The following is a 20,519-nucleotide window of genomic DNA, read 5'->3' as shown; positions in this document are numbered from 1 at the left end:
ATATAATCAAGCACCATTTAATGGCACTTAAGGGAAAGCTGCTGGAAAATAATATATAGCATACTTCTTTGGGTCTCCGTTTGAAGCCGAAGTTTTTTAAAGCTTTATTGAGGTATAATCTACATATCAAAATTCATTTAAGTGAGTTTTGGTAGATCTTTACAGTTGTGTATCGCTACAGTCCATTTTTTTTTTTCTGTTTTAAGCAGGATAAAACTAACTGCTAGAGTAACAAGTAAAATTTGGTAAATTTTAAGCATCTTGAGATGCTCCCACTTTCCCAGGAAAATGCTTAGGTTTTGTTCAACACCCGTTTTCTTTTCATTGCGCCGAGCTGTTCACATCTCTTAGTGGGAGCAGTCTGCTCCAACTTAATGTTCCATGGGGGTCCGGTTTCCTTTCTTTACCACAGTTTTGAGGCCTTAGTGTATATTTACTTTGCAAACTCCAGGTTCCGGTCGCTCACGGGCCTAATCGCGGAGTGTGAGCCGCGCGGGCCGCCGTAGTCAGCTGCTGCGAGCAGGAAGTGTCCGAGGAGCGGGCGGAGACTGCACGATGGCCCCGGACCCCTGGTGAGCCCCGGGTGAGGGCCGCCGCGCTCGGAGAGCCCTTGAGGGAGGCCAGGCTTCCTGGGACTGGGCGAACACTAGGTTTTGGGGCTAGAGGACTTTCGGGATGAAGGGAAGAACAGCAAGGACCCTTTCCCTGCTGGGGGGGCCTTGCCGCATCCCGCCACCCTTGGGTCCTTGCAGGTGTGGCCTGGGAAGGACAGTGTGTTCCCGGGAAGCTGAGGCTAAGTGGCGAATCTCTGAACATTTCTCTAGCCCATATCGGCTGCATCTCGCCGCGGTGATTTCCCGCCGATCCTGCTTGTGGAGCTGGCTGGGGCAGGCTTCCCTGGACTCCTGTGAAAACAAGTAACCTTTTTGTGGAATGCCAGCCTATCTGGTGAACCCGTGATTTCACTGGTGGAGAAAACGAAGTTCAGAATTCATGGTCAAGCAAGCCCGTTAGTAACCAGTTGGCGCTAGGACCTAGATCTTGTTCAAAAAAGTTGTAGGACTTTGGCAGAGAAATTACGCATTTTTTAATAAGGCTTTTTATAGTTAACTGAGTCAGTATCATGAAGATTATTTCTAGGGCAGCAACTTATGCAGTAAAACAATAACTGCCAGAAGGGTCATTTATTCAAAAATTAAGTGCCAAGGAGTAATGATGAAATACACAAGTTCTGATCCCGGGGAACCTATTGTTATCCCATATCAGTCTTGAGATTTTTGTTTAATAATTGGAAACATATAACAGTTTTATAAAGTTCTTGTTGGAGTGTATGTCTTATGTTGGTGTTTGTAATATAATTCATAATTTTTTAAGTCGCAGACAATATGTGTATGAGAATGGATTGCACGGTCGAAGTTAGCACTGTCCGGGGATCTAGGTTAACCTGGGTCAATGGCTTAATTGGTTTAACACGAATTTTTTCCTACATAATTTTAACAATCTATAACATGGATAGAAAATTTAGAAATACTGAATATTTGGAGAGGGAAGAAAAACCCATCTTTAATGCTATCATTTGGAATAATTACCACTACTGGTTTTTAATGAATTTATTACTTTATATAATATGTCTGTATATATGCATATATATGCTTTACAAAACAGTAAACCTTCCAAATCATTTCCTGACAACATGATTTTTTATGTTGCATAGTAGTGCATCATACGAATGGCCATAATTTTTTAAATTATTCCCCTCTTTATACCTCTTGTAATATTAGGGTATTTTTGTTTGTTTTTTAACTGTTGCAAAGACTGCCCCTTTGTTTCATACCTTATTTCTTTGGCTCACTTCCTAGAAGTGGAATTTGGGGTCCAATCTTATGAACATTTTTAAGGCCCTTGCGAAGTTGCCCTCCACCTCCTGGAAGCAAACTCCCTCCCTTTACACAGGAGGTAGGAAATAAAGCTCAGAGGTAAGGGAGAGGTACCAGGCTATTCATTTAGACTGGCGGAAGCTACCACTGGACCCCAAGCCTCTTCCAAAGTTAATGCTGAAAAAGCATTTATAATTTTTCCTGTTAACTGTCAAGTAGTTTGACTCACTATTTTTCTCTTTGACTGTTGAAGGTGAAGCAGTGTGCACATCTGCTACGCTAGCATCTACAAACTTGCCTAGTCAGTTGGTGGTCAGGAAGATAAAAAAGAGTATGGACTGAGACTTTGGGAAACCTATAAAAAACACACTGGACTACAGCTTTGCCTTCATTCTATTGAAAATCATAGGTCAATGATGCTTATTAGTGTTCTGATGTTTAGAAATGTAATATAGCTGTTACTGTTTTAATAGCTTATCAAAGTAAGTGGTCAGCTCACTTTTTATAGAAATAGCAAGTGCTTACTGTCTGATTCTTTGCTAAAGTTAATTAGCTTTACTGCTAGGACAACTTATTTGTTGATGGACAATTTCTGGAAAAATTTAATAAGTTAAACCTTAACAGTTTTCTATTCCAGTTGGGCTTTTTGGGGGGGAAGGTCTATTTATTTTAGAAAGTATATATCATGGAATGTAAAAAAATACCAAGTGGAATAGTATAATAGGCCCTTTTATACTCATCACCCAATTTCCATAATGATCAATATTCTGCCATTCTTGTTTCCACTCTGCCTTCTACATCTTTTAAAGTGTATTTTTAAAGTAAATCTTATATATACATATATGTCAATTTAATGTACAGCCAGTGTTTTTGTGATCAAACAGAGACCCAGTTCATAGTCTGGACGCTTATTTTCTGCTCCCCTTTCTAGTTTCTGGGTTTCTGTCATGGCATCACCATCCTCTTTGTCTTACAGGCCTGAAAACTCTAATAATCCACTCTTTCTTCACTCCTCACATCAGATTATTCACTGATTTTGTTTGTTTTTTTCTTTTAAATGTTCCTAATGTCTCTTTTACGCTGTTTTTTTTTTTCTGCTATAGTCCCATCCTTTTTGCCTTCTGACTTGCAGATAGTAAATACTGGTGACTAGTTATGGAATTGAACAGCTGTACAAGTCTTCTACTAGTTCCCTGCCACTCTACTCTCATTCCCAACTATTTAGGTAAATGGAATTCACGTTAATTTTCCTGAACTAGTACTTTAGGTGCTTGTGTGCTTGATACTGTGATGAGGTTGCCCATTACCACTAGGCTAGTGGTTGTCAGACTTTGCTACAGACTGGAATCACCTGGGGAGCTCACACAATTCACGTCCAAGGCAAACCCCATACCAGTTTAGTCAAGAGTGCTTGGGGGTGGGAGCCAAGAATTGTTTTATGATTTATTTTGTTTTTTAAAGATTCTTCAGTGATCCCAATGTATAGCAACGCTTCAGAACCACTGTTCTTTAGGGCTAAAGTGAGAACATGAGGATCAGGTAAGACATCTGGGATTTTGGCCTTCAGTACTTCATATAACCTCTCCAAGGCCTCACTTTGCATACAAAAGTATCCCATACAGCTCTAAAATTCTCTTTTAAAAGCCTAACGTTATTCTCGTGTTGAAGGCTCTGCAGAACCAGCTTCCGTTCATCCCTATTGTCTTTTACCTTATGCTTCTGCTCTGGGCACCAGTCAGATGTGCAAGGCACCTTCCTTTCAGCTTTGCTGGCTCCCTGTGTCTCTGCGGAGTATAGAATTTGCTCCTCCTTCCTGTGGGAATGAGAGGTCTGCTTTAACCTCGTGGTTCAGCCCAAGATGTAACTAACCCCTGGATGCAGCCTTGTCTGGTCTGAGTGCCTCGGCCAATGGTAATTTCCCTCACGTCCAAACTCCGAAAGTATTTACCATTTATACTCCACACTTGGCAGGAAGTGTATTGTACCTTATTATTGATTTGCATAGGTATGGTCTGGAGCCACAGAGCCAGACTTGAGCATCTCCTTTCATAGATGACAATATGGAAGGAAGAGAGGGGAAATGTAGCAAAGCTGGTACCAGGATCCAGTTTTCCTTGTCAGCTTACCTCCTGGTCTCTCAATTATGTATTGTATACCTGCTCTTGTTTTATATATGTGTGTGATACACACACAAATATACACATACATGCGAATGATGTTATTTTTGAGTGTAGTGGTGAGTTGTTGAAGATCCTACCTCACAGGATCCTTGTGAAGTTTAAAATGTAAAGCTCTTAGTGTAGAACCTGGCCCAGATCAGGTACTCAGTTGTCAGCCATTGCTATAATGACTATAGTGAGATTCCTAAAGGAAGCAGTTGAGGATTGTTTTTACTTCATTCAAAAAATACATTTGCTAAGTTTCCTCAATGTACACATGAAATGTGGAAATAAGAAGATTTTTTTATTCGTTTGATTTTTATACTTGATTTATATGTGAATCCCACATTTCTCCCTTATGATTATTATTTTTTTTAAATAAAATGCTGAAGTGGTAGGTAGATGCAAGATAAAGGTAGAAAACATAATTAAGTGCTGTAAGAGGGCAAATGTAGATGATCAGGTCTGTGCCTATAGACTAAGTATTAATACAAGCTAGACAAGGGCAACAAAACATCCACGGAAGCAGAAGATTTCTCTCAAAACAGGGGAGGTGAGGTTCTAAGCCTCACCTCTGTTGATCCCCAATTTCTCACCTGTTGGCCCCCCTGCGACTGTGCCTGTCTTAGGTTGTTCCTCCCTTGAGGAATCTTACCCGTCTCTGGCTAACCAGTCGTCTTCCGGGGCCATACACGGAAATGTAAAATTGGTAAGTGAGAGAGAAGCAATATTCTTTGAAAAGGTTAGCTTTTTACTTCTTTGCAGATTTATGCCCTGTGGCTTATATGCCCAGCATTTGTCTTGAGGTATCTTTACCACTTGGAAGAATTATGATACTCGGTAATTTTCTATATGAGGCACGAATTCTACTAAAGGGTTGTAATTAGGAAGGAAGAAGAAAAGCTATAGAAGTAGCAGATGGAAGAAAACATGGGAAGACTGATTATTTCTTTGACATATCTTCTTGTGCAGTAACATAAGCATGTATAGGTTTTAACAAACTACTAATTAAATTGCGTACAGACATTAACATAATGGGAATACAGCTACATAACAAAAGCAGACCTACAATTACCAGCCATATCCAGTGAAACCAAGAAAACCAGTTAGGTACCCTAGGCATTTGTGAAAACTTATCAAGGATATGATGGATATTGTCTAACTGAATTTGAATCGTTTGAGAAAAATCAGACAAATTAAAACAACACATTCCTGGGAACTGTTCACATCCCATATGTTCTTTTAACAGTAGATAGTCTATAGTCACACGATTTTGGAGCACTGCAACTTGCACTTCTCCTAATTCTTGGTTGAGTTCCAACAGTATAGATCCAGTCAAATTTGTTGTTTACTATATGCACAGGCCAGCTTAGATATCTCCTTCTTCATTCCAATGGCAAGTCCAGGAACCAGTGGGATGAATGCAGCTACAACTGCAACAGCGCCAGGATCTTTGTTGAAGTTTTTTGACAGTCATCTTCTGGAATGACTCTTCCAGAGGATGTTGATGTTGGAAGTTCTTCTTCATATCGTGTCTTAATTCGTTTTCTGGGTAGCCAAATTAGGCTTTGATCCTCTGTATAAACACAAACAAACCCTTTGCCCACACTTTGATATGACCTTTATACCACTGTGAAGAACCTATTGGAGATCACCACACAGGAACTGCTTTTTTTTTAAGAGAAAGGAATATTATCAGAAAAATATACTTCCATAGCTGATCATCTGACACCCTTTAAAAGATCAAAATTAAGGATATGTAAAACATGCATTAATCGTTGATTTGTAGTTAGTTTTATCCTATCAGGGAGTAATACCCCTTTTCTTTCCCTTTTTGTTTTTGTTACCATTAATCTACTTTACATGAAGAATATTATGTTTACTAGGCTCTCCCCTACACCAAGTCCCCCCCACATACCCCACATACCCCATTTCAGTCACTGTCCATCAGCATAGCAAAATGTTGTAGAATCACTACTTGTCTTCTCTGTGTTGCACAGCCCTCCCCTTTCTCCCACCCCCCCACATTATACATGCTAATCTTAATACCCCCTGACTTCTCCCCCCCTTATCCCTCCCTACCAACCCATCCTCCCCAGTCCCTTTCCCTTTGGTACCTGTTAGTCCATTCTTGAGTTCTGTGATTCTGCTGCTGTTTTGTTCCTTCAGTTTTTCCTTTGTTCTTATATTCCACAGATGAGTGAAATCATTTGGTATTTCTCTTTCTCCGCTTGGCTTGTTTCACTGAGCATAATACCCTCCAGCTCCATCCATGTTGCTGCAAATGGTAGGATTTGCCCTTTTCTTATGGCTGAGTAGTATTCCATTGTGTATATGTACCACATCTTCTTTATCCATTCATCTCCTGATGGACACTTAGGTTGCTTCCAATTCTTGGCTACTGTAAATAGTGCTGCGATAAACATAGGGGTGCATCTGTTGTTTTCAAACTGGACTGCTGCATTCTTAGGGTAAATTCCTAGGAGTGGAATTCCTGGGTCAAATGGTAAGTCTATTTTGAGCATTTTGAGGAACCTCCATACTGCTTTCCACAATGGTTGAACTAATTTACATTCCCACCAGCAGTGTAGGAGGGTTCCCCTTTCTCCACAACCTCGCGAACATTTGTTGTTGTTTGTCTTTTGGATGGTAGCCATCCTTACTGGTGTGAGGTGATAGGTCATTGTGGTTTTAATTTGCATTTCTCTGATGCCTAGCGATGTGGAGCATTTTTTCGTGTGTCTGTTGGCCATCTGAATTTCTTTTTTGGAGAACTGTCTTTTCTGTTCCTCTGCTCATTTTTTAATTGGATTATTTGTTTTTTGTTTGTTGAGGTGCGTGAGCTCTTTATATATTTTGGATGTCAAGCCTTTATCGGATCTGTCATTTACAAATGTATTCTCCCATACTGTAGGGTACCTTTTTGTTCTATGGATGGTGTCTTTTGCTGTATAGAAGCTTTTCAGGTTAGTATAGTCCCACTTGTTCATTTTTGCTTTTGTTTTCCTTGCCTGGGGAGATATGTTCAAGAAGAGGTCACTCATGTTTATGTCTAAGAGATTTTTGCCTATGTTTTTTTCTAAGAATTTTATGGTTTCATGACTTACATTCAGGTCTTTGATTCATTTTAAATTTACTTTTGTGTATGGGGTTAGACAATGGTCCAGTTTCATTCTCTTACATGTAGCTGTCCAGTTTTGCCAGCACAATCTGTTGAAGAGACTGTCATTTCCCCATTGTATGTCCATGGCTCTTTTATCAAATATTGATTGACCATTTATGTTTGGGTTAATGTCTGGAGTCTCTAATCTGTTCCACTGCTCTGTGGCTCTGTTCTTCTGCCAGCAGCAAACTGTCTTGATTACTGGGGCTTTGTAGTAGAGCTTGAAGTTGGGGAGTGAGATTCCCCCCACTTTATTCTTCTTTCTCAGGATTGCTTTGGCTCTTTGGGGTCTTTGGTGTTTCCATATGAATTTTTGAACTATTTGTTCCAGTTCGTTGAAGAATGTTGCTGGTAATTTGATAGGGATTGCATCAAATCTGTATATTGCTTTGGGTAGGATGGCCATTTTGACGATATTAATTCTTCCTAGCCAAGAGCATGGGATGAGTTTCCATTTGTTAGTGTCCCCTTTAATTTCTCTTAAGAGTGTCTTGTAGTTTTCAGGGTATAGGTCTTTCACTTCTTTGGTTAGGTTTATTCCTAAGTATTTTATTCTTTTTGATGCAATTGTGAATGGAATTGTTTTCCTGATTTCTCTTTATATTGGTTCATTGTTAGTGTATAGGAAAGCCACAGATTTCTGTGTGTTTATTTTGTATCCTGCAACTTTGCTGTATTCTGATATCTGTTCTAGTAGTTTTCGAGTGGAGTCTTTAGGGTTTTTTATGTACAATATCATGTCATCTGCAAATAGTGACAGTTTACCTTCTTCTTTACCAATCTGGATTCCTTGTATTTCTTTGTTTTGTCTAATTGCCATGGCTAGGACCTCCAGTACTATGTTAAATAACAGTGGGGAGAGTGGGCATCCCTGTCTTGTTCCCGATATCAGAGGAAAAGCTTTCAGCTTCTTGCTGTTCAGTATGATATTGGCTGTGGGTTTATGATATATGGCCTTTATTATGTTGAGGTACATGCCCTCTATACCCATTTTGCTGAGAGTTTTTATCATGAATGGATGTTGAATTTCGTCAAATGCTTTTTCAGTGTCTATGGAGATGATCATGTGTTTTTTGTCCTTTTTGTTGATGTGGTGGATGATGTTGATGGATTTTCAAATGTTGTACCATCCTTGCATCCCTGGGATGAATCCCACTTGGTCATGGTGTATGATCCTTTTGATGTACTTTTGAATTCGGTTTGCTAATATTTTATTAAGTATTTTTGCATCTACATTCATCAGGGATATTGGTCTGTAATTTTCTTTTTTGGTGGGGTCTTTGCCTGGTTTTGGTATTAGGGTGATATTAGCTTCATAGAATGAGTTTGGGAGTATTCCCTCCTCTTCTATTTTTTTGGAAAACTTTAAGGAGAATTGGTATTATGTCTTCTCTGTATGTCTGATAAAATTCCGAGGTAAATCCGTCTGGCATGGGGGTTTTGTTCTTGGGTAGTTTTTTGGTTACCATTTCAAATTTCTTTGCTCGTAATTGGTTTGTTTAACTTTTGTGTTTCTTCCTTGGTCAGTCTTGGAAGGTTGTATTTTTCTAGGAAGTTGTCCATTTCTTCTAGGTTTTCCAGCTTGTTAGCATATAGGTTTTCATAGTTGTCTTTAATAATTCGTTGTATTTCTGTGGAGTCTGTCGTGATTTTTTCATTCTCATTTCTGATTCTGTTGATGTGTGTTGATTCTCTTTTTCTCTTAATAAGTTTGGCTAGAGGGTTATCTATTTTGTTTATTTTCTCAAAGAACCAGCTCTTGGTTTCATTGATTTTTTCTATTGTTTTATTCTTCTCAATTTTGTTTATTTCGTCTCTGATCTTTATTATGTTCCTCCTTCTGCTGACTTTAGGCCTCATTTGTTCTTCTTTTTCCAGTTTCGATAATTGTGATGTTAAACTATTCATTTGGGATTGTTCTTCCTTCTTTAAGTGTGCCTGGATTGCTATATACTTTCCTCTTAAGACTGCTTTCCCTGCATCCCACAGAAGTTGGGGCTTTGTGTTGTTGTTGTCATTTGTTTCCATATATTCCTTGATCTCTATTTTAATTTGTTCATTGATCCATTGATTATTTAGGAGCATGTTGTTAAGCCTCCATGTGTTTGTGAGCCTTTTTGTTTTCTTTGTAGAGTTTATTTCTAGTTTTATACCTTTGTGGTCTGAAAAGTTGGTTGGTAGAATTTCAATCTTTTGGAATTTTTCTGAGGCTCTTTTTGTGACCTAGTATGTGGTCTATACTGGAGAATGTTCCATGTGCACTTGAGAAGAATGTGTATCCTGTTGCTTTTGGATGTAGGGTTCTATAGATGTCTATTAGGTCCATCTGTTCTAGTGTGTTGTTCAGTGCCTCCGTGTCCTTACTTATTTTCTGTCCAGTGGATCTATCTTTTGGGGTGAGTGGTGTGTTGAAGTCTCCTAAAATGAATGCATTGCATTCTATTCCCCCCTTTAGTTCTGTTAGTATTTGTTTCACATATGCTGGTGCTCCTGTGTTGAGTGCATATATATTTAGAATGGTTATATCCTCTTGTTGGACTGAGCCCTTTACCATTATGTAATGTTCTTTTTTATTTCTTGTTACTTTCTTTGTTTTGAAGTCTATTTTGTCTGATACTAGTACTGCAACCCCTGCTTTCTTCTCTCTGTTGTTTGCCTGAAATATGTGTTTCCATCCCTTGACTTTTAGTCTGTGCATGTCTTTGGGTTTGAGGTGAGTTTCTTCTAAGCAGCATATAGATGGGTCTTGCTTTTTTATCCATTCTGTTACTCTGTGTCTTTTGATTGGTGCATTCAGTCCATTTACATTTAGGGTGACTATTGAAAGATATGTACTTATTGCCATTGCAGGCTTTAGATTCGTGGTTACCAAAGGTTCAAGGGTAGCTTCTTTAGTATCTTACTGCCTAACTTAGCTTACTTATTGAGTTGTTATGTACACTGTCTGGAGATTCTTTTCTTCTCTCCCTTCTTATTCCTCCTCCTCCATTCTATATATGTTGGTTGTTTTATTCTGTGCTCTTTTGTGTTTCCTTTAACTGCTTTTAGTGGGTAATTGATTTTATTTTTTGCCTTTAGTTACTATTTGGTTTTTCTGCTTTCTTTGCTGTGATTTTATTTTCTCTGGTGACATCTGTTTACTCTTAGGAGTGCTCCCGTATAGAATAGTCCCTCTAGAATACCCTGTAGAGGTGGTTTGTGGGAGGCAAATTCCCTCAACTTTTGCTTGTCTGGGAATTGTTTAATCCCTCTTTCATATTTAAATGATAATCGTGCTGGATACAGTATCCTTGGTTCAAGGCCCTTCTGTTTTATTGCATTAAATATATCATGCCATTCTCTTCTGGCCTGTAAGGTTTCTGTTGAGAAGTCTGTTGATAGCCTGCTGGGTTTTCCTTTATAGGTGACCTTTTTCTCTCTCTGGCTGCCTTTAAAACTCTGTCCTTTTCCTTGATCTTTGCCATTTAATTATTATGTGTCTTCGTGTTGTCCTCCTTGGGTCCTTTCTGTTGGGAGTTCTGTGTATTTCTGTGGTCTGTTCGATTATTTCCTCCCCCAGTTAGGGGAAGTTTTCAGCAATTATTTCTTCAAAGACACGTTCTATCCTTTTTTCTCTCTTCTTCTTCTGGTACCCCTATAATATGGATATTGTTCCTTTTGGATTGGTCACACAGTTCTCTTTAATATTGTTTCATTTCTGGAGATCCTTTTATCTCTCTCTGTGTCAGCTTCTATGCGTTACTGTTCTCTGGTTTCTATTCCATCAATGGCCTCTTGCATCATATCCATTCTGCTTATAAATCCTTTCAGAGTTTGTTTCACTTCTGTAATCTCCTTCCGGATGTCTGTTATCTCCCTCTGGATGTCTGTAATCTCCCTCTGGACTTCATCCCTTAGCTCTTGTATATTTCTCTGCATCTCCATCAGCATGTTTATGATTTTTATTTTGAATTCTTTTTCAGGAAGACTGGTTAGGTCTGTCTCCTTCTCAGGTGTTGTCTCTGTAATCTTTGTCTGCCTCAAATTTTGCCTTTTCATGGCAATAGAGATAGTTTGCAGAGCTGACATGAGTGACGGCTGGAAGAACTTCCCTTCTTGTTGGTTTGTGGCCCTTCTCTCCTGGGAGAACAGCGACCTCTAGTGGCTTGTGTTGGGCAGCTGTGCACAGACAGGGCTTCTGATTCTTGCCCGGCTGCTATGGAGTTAATCTCCGCTGTTGCTGTGGGCGTGGCCTGCCTTGAGCTGCTGCTCCAAAATGGTGGACTCATTGGAGGGGGAATGGCCGGGAGGCTGTTTATCTCCATGAGGGGCCTCTGAGCTGCCCTGCTATCCAGGGGTTTAGGGTGCCCATGGTTCCCTGCTGCTGGACTAAGTGTCCCAGGATGCTTCTGTCCAGCTGTGGGGTCCCTGTCCCTTTAAGACTTCCAAAAAGCACTCGCTTTTCTTTGTTCCCGGGGCGCCAGCTGCAGGAACCCGCTCACAGGTCTTACTGACCTGTTTCCCTAGTATCCTGGACCCCATGCATGCACTGTGTCTGTGCTCTGGTGCGGTTGGGTAGGGCTGGGTGGTTAGCAGTCATGGGCTCTCTCTCCCTCCCCGCTCCGACTCCTCTCCTCCTGCCCGGAGCTGGGGTGGGGGGCGCTAGGACCCCGCCGGGCTGCGGCTTGTATCTTACCCCCTTTGCAAGGCGCTGGGTTCTCACAGGTGTGGATGTGGTCTGGATGTTGTCCTGTGTCTTCTGGTCTCTCTTTTAGGAAGAGTTGTCTTTGTTGTATTTTCAAAAATATATGTGGTTTTGGGAGGAGATTTCCACTGCTCTACTCACGCTGTCATCTTGGCTCTGCCTCTCACTTTATTTTTTAATGTCAAAAATTCAGAGCCTATCTGATCGTGGGAGGGTTCAGTCCATTCATATTAATATAAGAGCAATAAAACGTGATTTCATGTCATTTTAACATTTTCTGTTACTCTTTCTTTTACCTTATGTGGACTGATTTGATCATGTTGCCATTTGTTTCCTTTCCCCCTTGTTTATGTGGAAGCTCTGCTTTCCTTTTCCATCTGTTGTTACCGAATACTTCCCAATATTTATAACCAAATGCATTTTCCTATTACATGGGCATGAGAAGCCAGCTGGTCCCTGCGAGTCACCCTGTTTCATAGCTGCCTTCTCTCCTTCCCATTTATAAGATCACACCTGCAGAATGCTTCCATGTCATTCCCCCCACAAGGCCTCTGAGCTGCTTCCATAGGCTCCCTCTGGTCTGTTTTAGGAAGGAGCCCACCTCAATCCCCAACTCTTACATTTTGCTGAGATGGGGTGATACTCTGTTCCAGTAGTGTAATTAGAATTCCTCCTGCAGTACCTTTCCTGTCCCTGACACACAAACTTAGCTTTGTGTTACACATTCTAAGACCACCTGTCCCTATGTGGGTGGGGATCCACCAAACACTGCTGTCTGTCACCCTTTATCTTGAGGTCGCAGTTCTGATTCTGGTCAGAGTTCTTCCCAAGTAAGCGTGTTGTGTCCTCTAACCCTGTGTAGCCACAGGTATTTCCTTTCCCTGGGAAGTGGATGGCGGCGTGTCTGGGTGGAGGACTCCTGGACTGCAGTCCTCAGGTGCTCTCGGGCGTCTGCGGGTGTGTTCCCACGGTCTGCCAGGCCCAGGGCTGCAGGTGAGAAACCCATTGTTTTCATGTGAGAGTCATTTGTTCTTCCTGGCTGGAAGCTGGTAAGAGTGTCTTTGACCTTGGAGTTAAGAAATTCTACCAGAATATGCCTATGTCTTGTTTTTCTTCATCAGCCTTACCTAGAGCTTGGAGAGGCCCTCCTTCGCTGCAGGCTGTAGAAGAACATTGCTGTAGGGAAGTGTTCTTTCTGTTTGCTCCTTTGTTTAATTATTGCCTCTCCTACTTTTCAAGTGCCTATTATTTGCCCGCTGGGTCTCCTGGATCCTCGTCCGAGTCCCCGGGCCTTTCCCTGGGATTGCTGCCTCCCTGTCGTTGGGCTCTGGGTGTGAGATACTGGGTCCACACCACTTTCAGGCCACTCACTTGAGTCTCAGCGGCAGCCCTGCAAGGCTTCAGTTCATTTAATGAATTTTAAAACTTGAAAGCCACATTTGTCAGTCCCCTGTTCAGACCTCAATCTCCTTGAGAGATTTCTGTTTCTTCCGGCACCTCTATTTCATTAGGGGCCTCTTTGGATGGTTCTGTTTGTTCTTATTCTCTGAATGCTGAATGTTGTTATTTTTCTGTTTCTGCCCCCTGGGGCTCCCCTCCACACTCTCTTGAACAGAGGTGATTCTCAGAGTGATGGAAGCAGTGGTGGCCTAGGCCCCCAAGATGGCCTTTACCCTCACCAGCCTCGTGCTGCTGGCTCGGTCTCAGAGATGACCAAGTCTTAGTCACCTGTGTAGCTTCTTACTTTGTCAGGGACCAGGAGAAGTTTGGGGGTTAGGCTTGCCCCAGGATGTCTCCAAATACAGATTGGGGTTCAGAAGATGAAGACTGTAACAGGGGACCCTTTTCTCTCTTGGTTACAGCCATGGAGGTCTCTTTGCTTCTGCCCTGGCCCTCAAAGCTCACCAGTGCCTCAGGGCCTTTGCACTTGCTGCTTCCTCTGCTTGGGGGCTCTTCCCCCAGATCTCCCCTGGGTGTCTTCCTTCCCTTCACGCAGGTCTCTCCCCGCTTCTCACTCACCGCCCACCGGCTCTTTCCCCCTTCCCCTGCGTTATTCTTCAGCATAGCTCTTAGCACTACGTCTCAAACCCCATAAGGGATAGGCGCTTTGTATGTTTCTACAGCTGTATCCCCAGCACTGAAAGTCCTTGGCACACAGTAGGTGCTCCTTAGCTATTTATTGAACACAGAAGTGAGTGGATGTATGAGGCACAGCGGAAGCCCTGAGAGAGACCAGAAGTGCTGGGCCAGGAAGAGGTTCCTACTGTGGCAGGTGGCTGAGGACAGTGAGGAGAGGCCCCCACAGCTCCTGGCACACATTGTACGGTCACTCTGATGCCTGTTTTCATCAGCCGAGAAAAATCACAGAGGTGGCATTTCTCAGGGCAGCATCTGGCAGCTGCAGAGCCGCTGTGGGCATGGGGCCGTGCCCACTGCTGTATAGCCGCCACCTGTGTGAGGAGCGCCTGGGAAGCTCCTTGTGTGTGTTCTGGGCTTACCTGACCTTCAGGAAGAACCTAACTATTCATGTACCTGATGTCACTTAAGGCTCCAGGCCTTCCTGTTCTCAGGCCAGACTGGGCGTGAGCAAGGGCAGATTCCACAGGAAGGAACCGGTGTTCCGGCTCCGCCTCTGCCTCCAGCTCCCGGCCTCCCAGAAGGCCTCCCCAGGGGAGGCGCATGAGACACTGGGTGGACGGTAAGCAGTGCATCAGCCTGGGTCCTGCCATTGTCTCCTGCCCCTATGTCACCTCTCTCTCTATTTACCAAAGGCTCTCACGCTCGCCCTCAGGTCCTGTTGGAGCCCAGCACGTAGAATGAGAGAAACCAAAGATAGTAGTGGATCCTTTCCCTGGACTCCTGAGCAAGAGGAGACCCGAGCCGCGTCAGTGCCTGTGGTTCCAGGGTGTGGAGCGGCAGAGGTGGCCCGGCCCTCCCACCGGGGAGGGCCCCTACAGGGCTGCTGCCAAGCTCTCACCACCTGCCGCGGCTACAGGCTGCCTTCTATCATTTTGAAAGGCCAAATAAAAGTCACAGCTTTGTCCTAACACAAAGCTGCTCCCTCTGCCCTGCCCAGGGCTGTGGGAGAGGATAAAACCTGTGTACACATCCCAGCCCCCAGAACGTTTTTTCCTCCGAGGCATGGGAATTTAATGGTGGAGCAGCAAGGGCAGCTGAAACCTAAATTGTGAAGCATTTTGGGTGAAATTGTGTCTGTTCCTGGCTCATCTAAAGAAATGCTTTAAAGGAAAAGATACCCAAAATTGCATGTGAAAACCTGAAGGTAAAATCTCAAGGAGCCTCTCAGGTTCCGACCAACTGCTCCCATAACCGTGGGTGCTGTTCCCCTTCGCCTTCCGGCCGCTTCTCCTGGGGAGCCTGGCTGGCCTGTGCTCTGCCCCCCCACCCCCCAGCCAACATGCCCCGTGACTCTGGGCCTCATCCCTCAGCTGCCCTGAGCCCTGAGGCCCTGCGCCTATGGCCCTGAGAATCCCTGGCCCCCTCCAAAGGGCCTGTCCAAGCTGGCTGAGCCTCCACTTACAGGGGCCTTTGTGGCCGCAGCCCTTGCTCACACTCGCTGATGAGACTGGACAGGTGAGGGGAGGGGCTGGCAGATGGCCCTGGGTCTCTCAGTAAACACAGGGACTGCTGCCCTTGTCCCACGCGGTCGTGTGCTTCAGCTGACCTCAGGGTGCAGGCATCCTGTCAATCAAGGCATCTTGGTGGTTCAGTAACTGGTAACTGAGTGTTCCTTTTCCTTTTAACTTATTTTTATTGTGTTAAAATGCATGCAACAAAGTTTACCATCTTAACCATTTTAAAGCGTACAGTTCAGTGGTATTAAGTACACTTTATATTGTTGTGTTGCCTTCACCACCATCGATCCCCGTAACTCTTTCCATCTTGTAAAACTGAACCTCTATACCCATTAAACAATAACTCCACCTTCTCCCCTCCGCCCAGCTCCTGGAAACCACCATTACGATTTGTCTTTATATTTTGACTACTCTATCTCGTATGAGTGGAGTCATACAGTATTTGACTTTTTGTGACTGGCTTATTCAGGGTCCCTTGAGATTCCACGTGAATTTTAGGATGGGTTTTTGTTTCTACAAAAAATATTGCATAGGGATGGCATTGACTCTGTTGAATGCTTTGGGCCATCTTGATATTTAACAACATTAAGTCTTCCAATCCATGAAGAACATGGAATGTGTTTCCATTTATTTATGTCTTTTAATTTCTTTCAGGAATATGTTATATTTTTCACTGTACAAATCTTTCACCTCCTCGGTTAAGTTAATACCTAAATGTTTATTATTTTTGATGCTCTTGCAAATGGAATTGTCTTTGTAACTGGCTGTTTAAGAAAAAATATACAACCTTAGTTATATGTATGTTCCCCTCAGAAATGTTGAGATGTAGAAAGAATTAGGAAGAAAATCAGTTGTACGCAGCACCCCCATGGCCTCCTCTATGCCTTGTTGTCTTAGGATTTATTTTGCCACCTGTTTGTTTTCATATGCATACATCATCCACCTGCACACACATATGCACACATATATGTGTATATATTTTTGAAAGTTGCCTTACACTGTGATTTTCTAGACTCTCTTTCTCACTTAACAGTTTATATAAAAAAATATCTTTCCAACTGTAATACAGGTGTTGCAAACATACAATAAAGACGTGTGGCAGCTCTGATAAAATTAAGCACATAGTTCATTTCTTTTTTAGCTCACGGTAAGGTATATGAGATTCTTGAATCTGAAAAAAAGTACAAGCATCTAGTCTGACCTGGAAAAGCAGAAACTTTGGCAGAGCATTCTGATTCATGGGAATATTTAAAGGCAAATAAAAATAATATTATATCTGGGAGCTAAATGCCTCAGAGACTGGGTTTTCTCAGGCCTGCACTGCCTAGGCACGTAGCTACCTTTTTGGATACTGGCTCGCACTGTGGCTTCAAATACATCAATCAATTCCATGGCATGCTGGGTGAAAACACTGATGCTTCCCAGGGCAGGAACCGTATGTGTCTTGCTCTCTGCTGTATCTCCAGTGCTTAGCACAGTGCCCACCACATCTGAGGTGCTCAGTCAGTGCTTGTTAGATGGCTGACGCTGCTATTACTGTTGCAGCTGCATGGTTTTTTGGGCACTGATGCTCTTGGTGTCTTTTCCAGGAGTGTTGGAGTCCAGGCCCTTGGTACCAGGTATACGAGGCCAAAACGTCAGCATGAAGGTGCCCACCCCTTCTCAAGCCAAGCATGGGCCCTTTAAGACCATGCCTCTCCGGTGGTCTTTTGGGCCCAGGGAGAAACCACTTGGTGCATCTGTTGAATTGGTGGAGTATTTGGAGTCCAGACGGAGACCTCGATCCACAAGCCAGTCCATCATACCACTGTTGACGGGCACTGCTGGCAAGGACAGGATGGCATCGGCGCCACAGTCAAATGCCGCCCCCTCTGCTGGGGGTGAAGATAGTGCGTGGGACGGCGATATGGTACTGGCTGGACGGCCCTGTCCCTCGGGCTACCCCAAGCACTGTGCAGTCCCTGGAGTCCCTGATGGTCTAAGCACAGCAAAGAAACTCAAACAAAACACAAGTCAGGATATCCGGCTTCCCAAACAGTTCGACTTGCCCCTCGTTGTGATGCCCTCAGTGGAGAATGAGAAACGTGCCCGGCTGGAAGGCCTGAGGACCACAAACTGTACAGGCAGTGACCAGGCAGGAGGCAGTGGTACAGCGCTGTCCCCCAAGGAGGCCCTGAGCATTGCGGCCTCTGGAAACCACACAGACAATCACCAAGATTCCTTGGACAAAATCAGGGCCAACGCAGAGGGAAGGGACGCCGGGGCAGACAGATCCCCGCAGGAGACCCTCACCCTTCTGCGGACTGTGTTTTGGAAGAAGGAGAAGAAGAATGACAGGGCGGTGGCTCCCCAGATGCCCCCAGCCTCCCTGGTGAGTGGCAGGCTGAGCCCAGCTGTGGGTCTCAGGATTCAGGAGAGCCTGACGCAGACCCCAGCCCACCACCTGGATGGGGGTGTCCGGTCAGCCCCCAGCTCTCTGCACCTCCCTCGCAAGGCCAGCCATCCCTTGAGGGCCAGTGCCCTTGGTACATCACCCAGGAGTGTTCTGGGGGAGCAGACTTCTTTTGGCACCTTGCAAAAGGTGAAATACCACACTCTCTCCTTAGGTCGAAAGAAATCATCACCGCAGTCTAGCTTTTGAGAGCATATTTCCAGTATTTTGTAAAACTGACATTCTCACGACCGCGCTGACAGCACTCTGGGTACCTGTGTTGAGAGTGGGCTTTCTGGAAGCAAGTTGTCCCGTGACCCCTGAAAGTGAACATTTTGATCTCTGCATCGAGATTTCTAACATCTTGTATCCAAATTACCTTCCTGTATTGTTGGGTGCTCTTATACGTCTAGGCCACAAGAGGGTGCTGTTGGAGCAATGTTACCACTTTAAGGCAAGAACTGATGCTGCCTTTAATTCCAGGCCCTAAGTACCAGTACTAAAGGGCGATTTGGATGTGGGCAAACCTTAGGGCATAACTTTATAGAGAAGCCTAATTAATAAGAATCTTCAATATCAAATCAAATGTTGTCATTGGTTTCTCCTTTAAAAAAAAAATTTTTTTTTTAAGTAGTAGACTTAACAGAAAAATCTTTCCCTTTTAATGCTTCTCTGTAATAAAGCATTAAAGATCCCCAAAATGTGGGAGTGACAATAAGTCAGGATTCTGGGGGGGAAATGGGGAGAAAATTGAGATTTTAGGAGAATATTTACTATATAACAATAATTGTATTAAAGATTTTTGAGGTATTTAAAGAAGAACTATTTTGATACTAGGGTAAAAGGAGGGTCTTTTTTAAGAACATGTAAATATGAGATCTATGTACAATTTTAATAAAAGCCTGCCAGTGAAACAAGCAAGTGACTGAATTGCTCACGTGGGACAAATGATCTTGCTTTGCTCCAGCCCGTAAATTTGGCTCATTGTTGTTGATATTGGAAAGGAGTCCCTTGAGTTGTTTATGCAAATGTTTAAGGAGCTCTTAATTAAGATGACTTGTTCTTTCTAAAGAAGGAGAGGGCTTCTCCGGTCTCTCTGCAGAGGGCCTGTGCTTTCGAGGACCTGGGAGTCTGAGCCTGTCTCAGTGGACTGTTGGTGGACTGTCCCGTTTCCTAGATTGCACTGGCTTCAGTAGCTGTTCTAACAGATACCCTGTCACCTCTTACTGGGAGGCAGCCATGCCTGACCCTCGGCCTGCAGCTCGACAGTTGAGGTTACTGGTGAGTCTGTGTTTAAACAGGCCATGCTCTGGAAATCCTTCCTTTCTGATGAGAACCATTTGTTCAAGTCACCTCACTCCAAAATTCTTTCCCTCGTACATACTGCATGACTCACTGGTATGTCTCCGTGACTTTTCTTAAGAAGGAAAAATGAAGTCCTTTTTTTGTCCCTGTGAGAAAGACGATTTACTTTTGAGCAACAGTTCCAAGATAGAAAGAACTGAGGCAATAGAAGGAAAAAGAAGGCGGACCCTGCCCCCTGCCCCGCAGAGGGCGATCTGTGTGCTGGTAGTCCTGAGTGTGTGCGTTTCAAAGGAAGTCCAGGTTCTCTTCACGCCTTAGTTGATGTAATCTCAGGAGATATGGAAGACAAGCTTGTCTATTCCTTCTTGGGTTATGGGCATCTAGGCTTCCTTCTTACCTCATTCTCTCTCCTGTGCTGATGTTCATTGGCCATATTTAGCTCCCAGCCTCTTCCTAAGCTCAGCCTCACTTCCTTTGTCCTCTGAGGGATTGGGCTGTGACTCAGACGTGCACACCCAGGCTTCTTTGTAAGTCGTCAATCTTTGGAACACCCTTGGATATCATGAGTGGGTCCCAGGTGTTAGCAGTGTTTACCATAATGCACCACAAATTGGAGCATTTGCCCTGGGCTCCCAACTTGGAGGTCTGGAAAGAGGCCGTTACACATGGACACTGGTGGATATCTGCCATCACTGGGTCTTCCACAGCCATGCCTGAGGCCCCTTGGCATGCCCATCCCTGAGGTTGCTTTCTGTCTAGAGAGAGCGGGTAGGGAAGGCTATGAGAATAGAGCCTGGGAAAGGACTGGTCAGGTTTCTGTCTGGACTGGGGCATGATTTTGATTTTGGCCGTGCAAATGCATCCGAGTAAGCTGCGGGCATGTGGTCACGTAGTTAAGTGGTCAAGTGATGCTTAAGGAGGAAGTATGGTAGAAATACTTGGATGCTTTCTCTCAATCACAAAAATGTCCTTGGAAGTCTGTTAATTGAAGTTGGAGGAAGGTGGAGAGCCACTGAGGCAGATGTGAGCTTAGCCAGTGATTGAACTAGCTCAGTATGGCAGAAAGGGCCTCCCATTCCTCTTCTGGAAGCCCAGTGCCTGGGCCTATCCCTGCTGCTGAGACATGGTCACGTGTCTGATGGTAATGGCCCACCCCGACTCCTAGGCTGTCTCCCGGCTCTGCAGCCCCTTTCCTTGATCAACCACTCCTGCTCTCTTTCACCAGTAGAAGGAGGGGTTTGCAAATCCAGAATCTGGGGCTGGGAGGTCAAAGGAGCTCCAAGGGCCCACAGGGTCAGAGGAGA

At 43.8% G+C, this 20,519-nt stretch overlaps 1 protein-coding gene across 1 annotated transcript; it reads left to right on the top strand.

Annotated features, from left to right (window-relative positions):
* Positions 1 to 546: 546 nt before the first annotated feature.
* LOC130683439 (ubiquitin carboxyl-terminal hydrolase 43-like) lies at positions 547 to 18,840 on the top strand. Its single transcript, XM_057500869.1, has 2 exons — positions 547 to 572; positions 17,069 to 18,840. Exon 2 carries the CDS (start codon positions 17,122 to 17,124, stop codon positions 18,118 to 18,120), a length of 999 nt encoding a protein of 332 aa, XP_057356852.1. The 5' UTR covers positions 547 to 572; positions 17,069 to 17,121; the 3' UTR covers positions 18,121 to 18,840.
* Positions 18,841 to 20,519: the final 1,679 nt, after the last annotated feature.

Source organism: Manis pentadactyla, chromosome 4 (genome assembly GCF_030020395.1).
Source record: "Manis pentadactyla isolate mManPen7 chromosome 4, mManPen7.hap1, whole genome shotgun sequence".
NCBI classification, from domain to species: Eukaryota; Metazoa; Chordata; class Mammalia; order Pholidota; family Manidae; genus Manis; species Manis pentadactyla.
Note: the sequence above shows the minus strand (reverse complement) of the source record. Positions and strands in the feature narration are given on the sequence as shown.

Excerpts from the sequence above, each read along its gene's own strand:
- LOC130683439 (XM_057500869.1), top strand. The coding sequence starts at position 17,122 with ATGAAGGTGCCCACCCCTTCTCAAGCCAAGCATGGGCCCTTTAAGACC.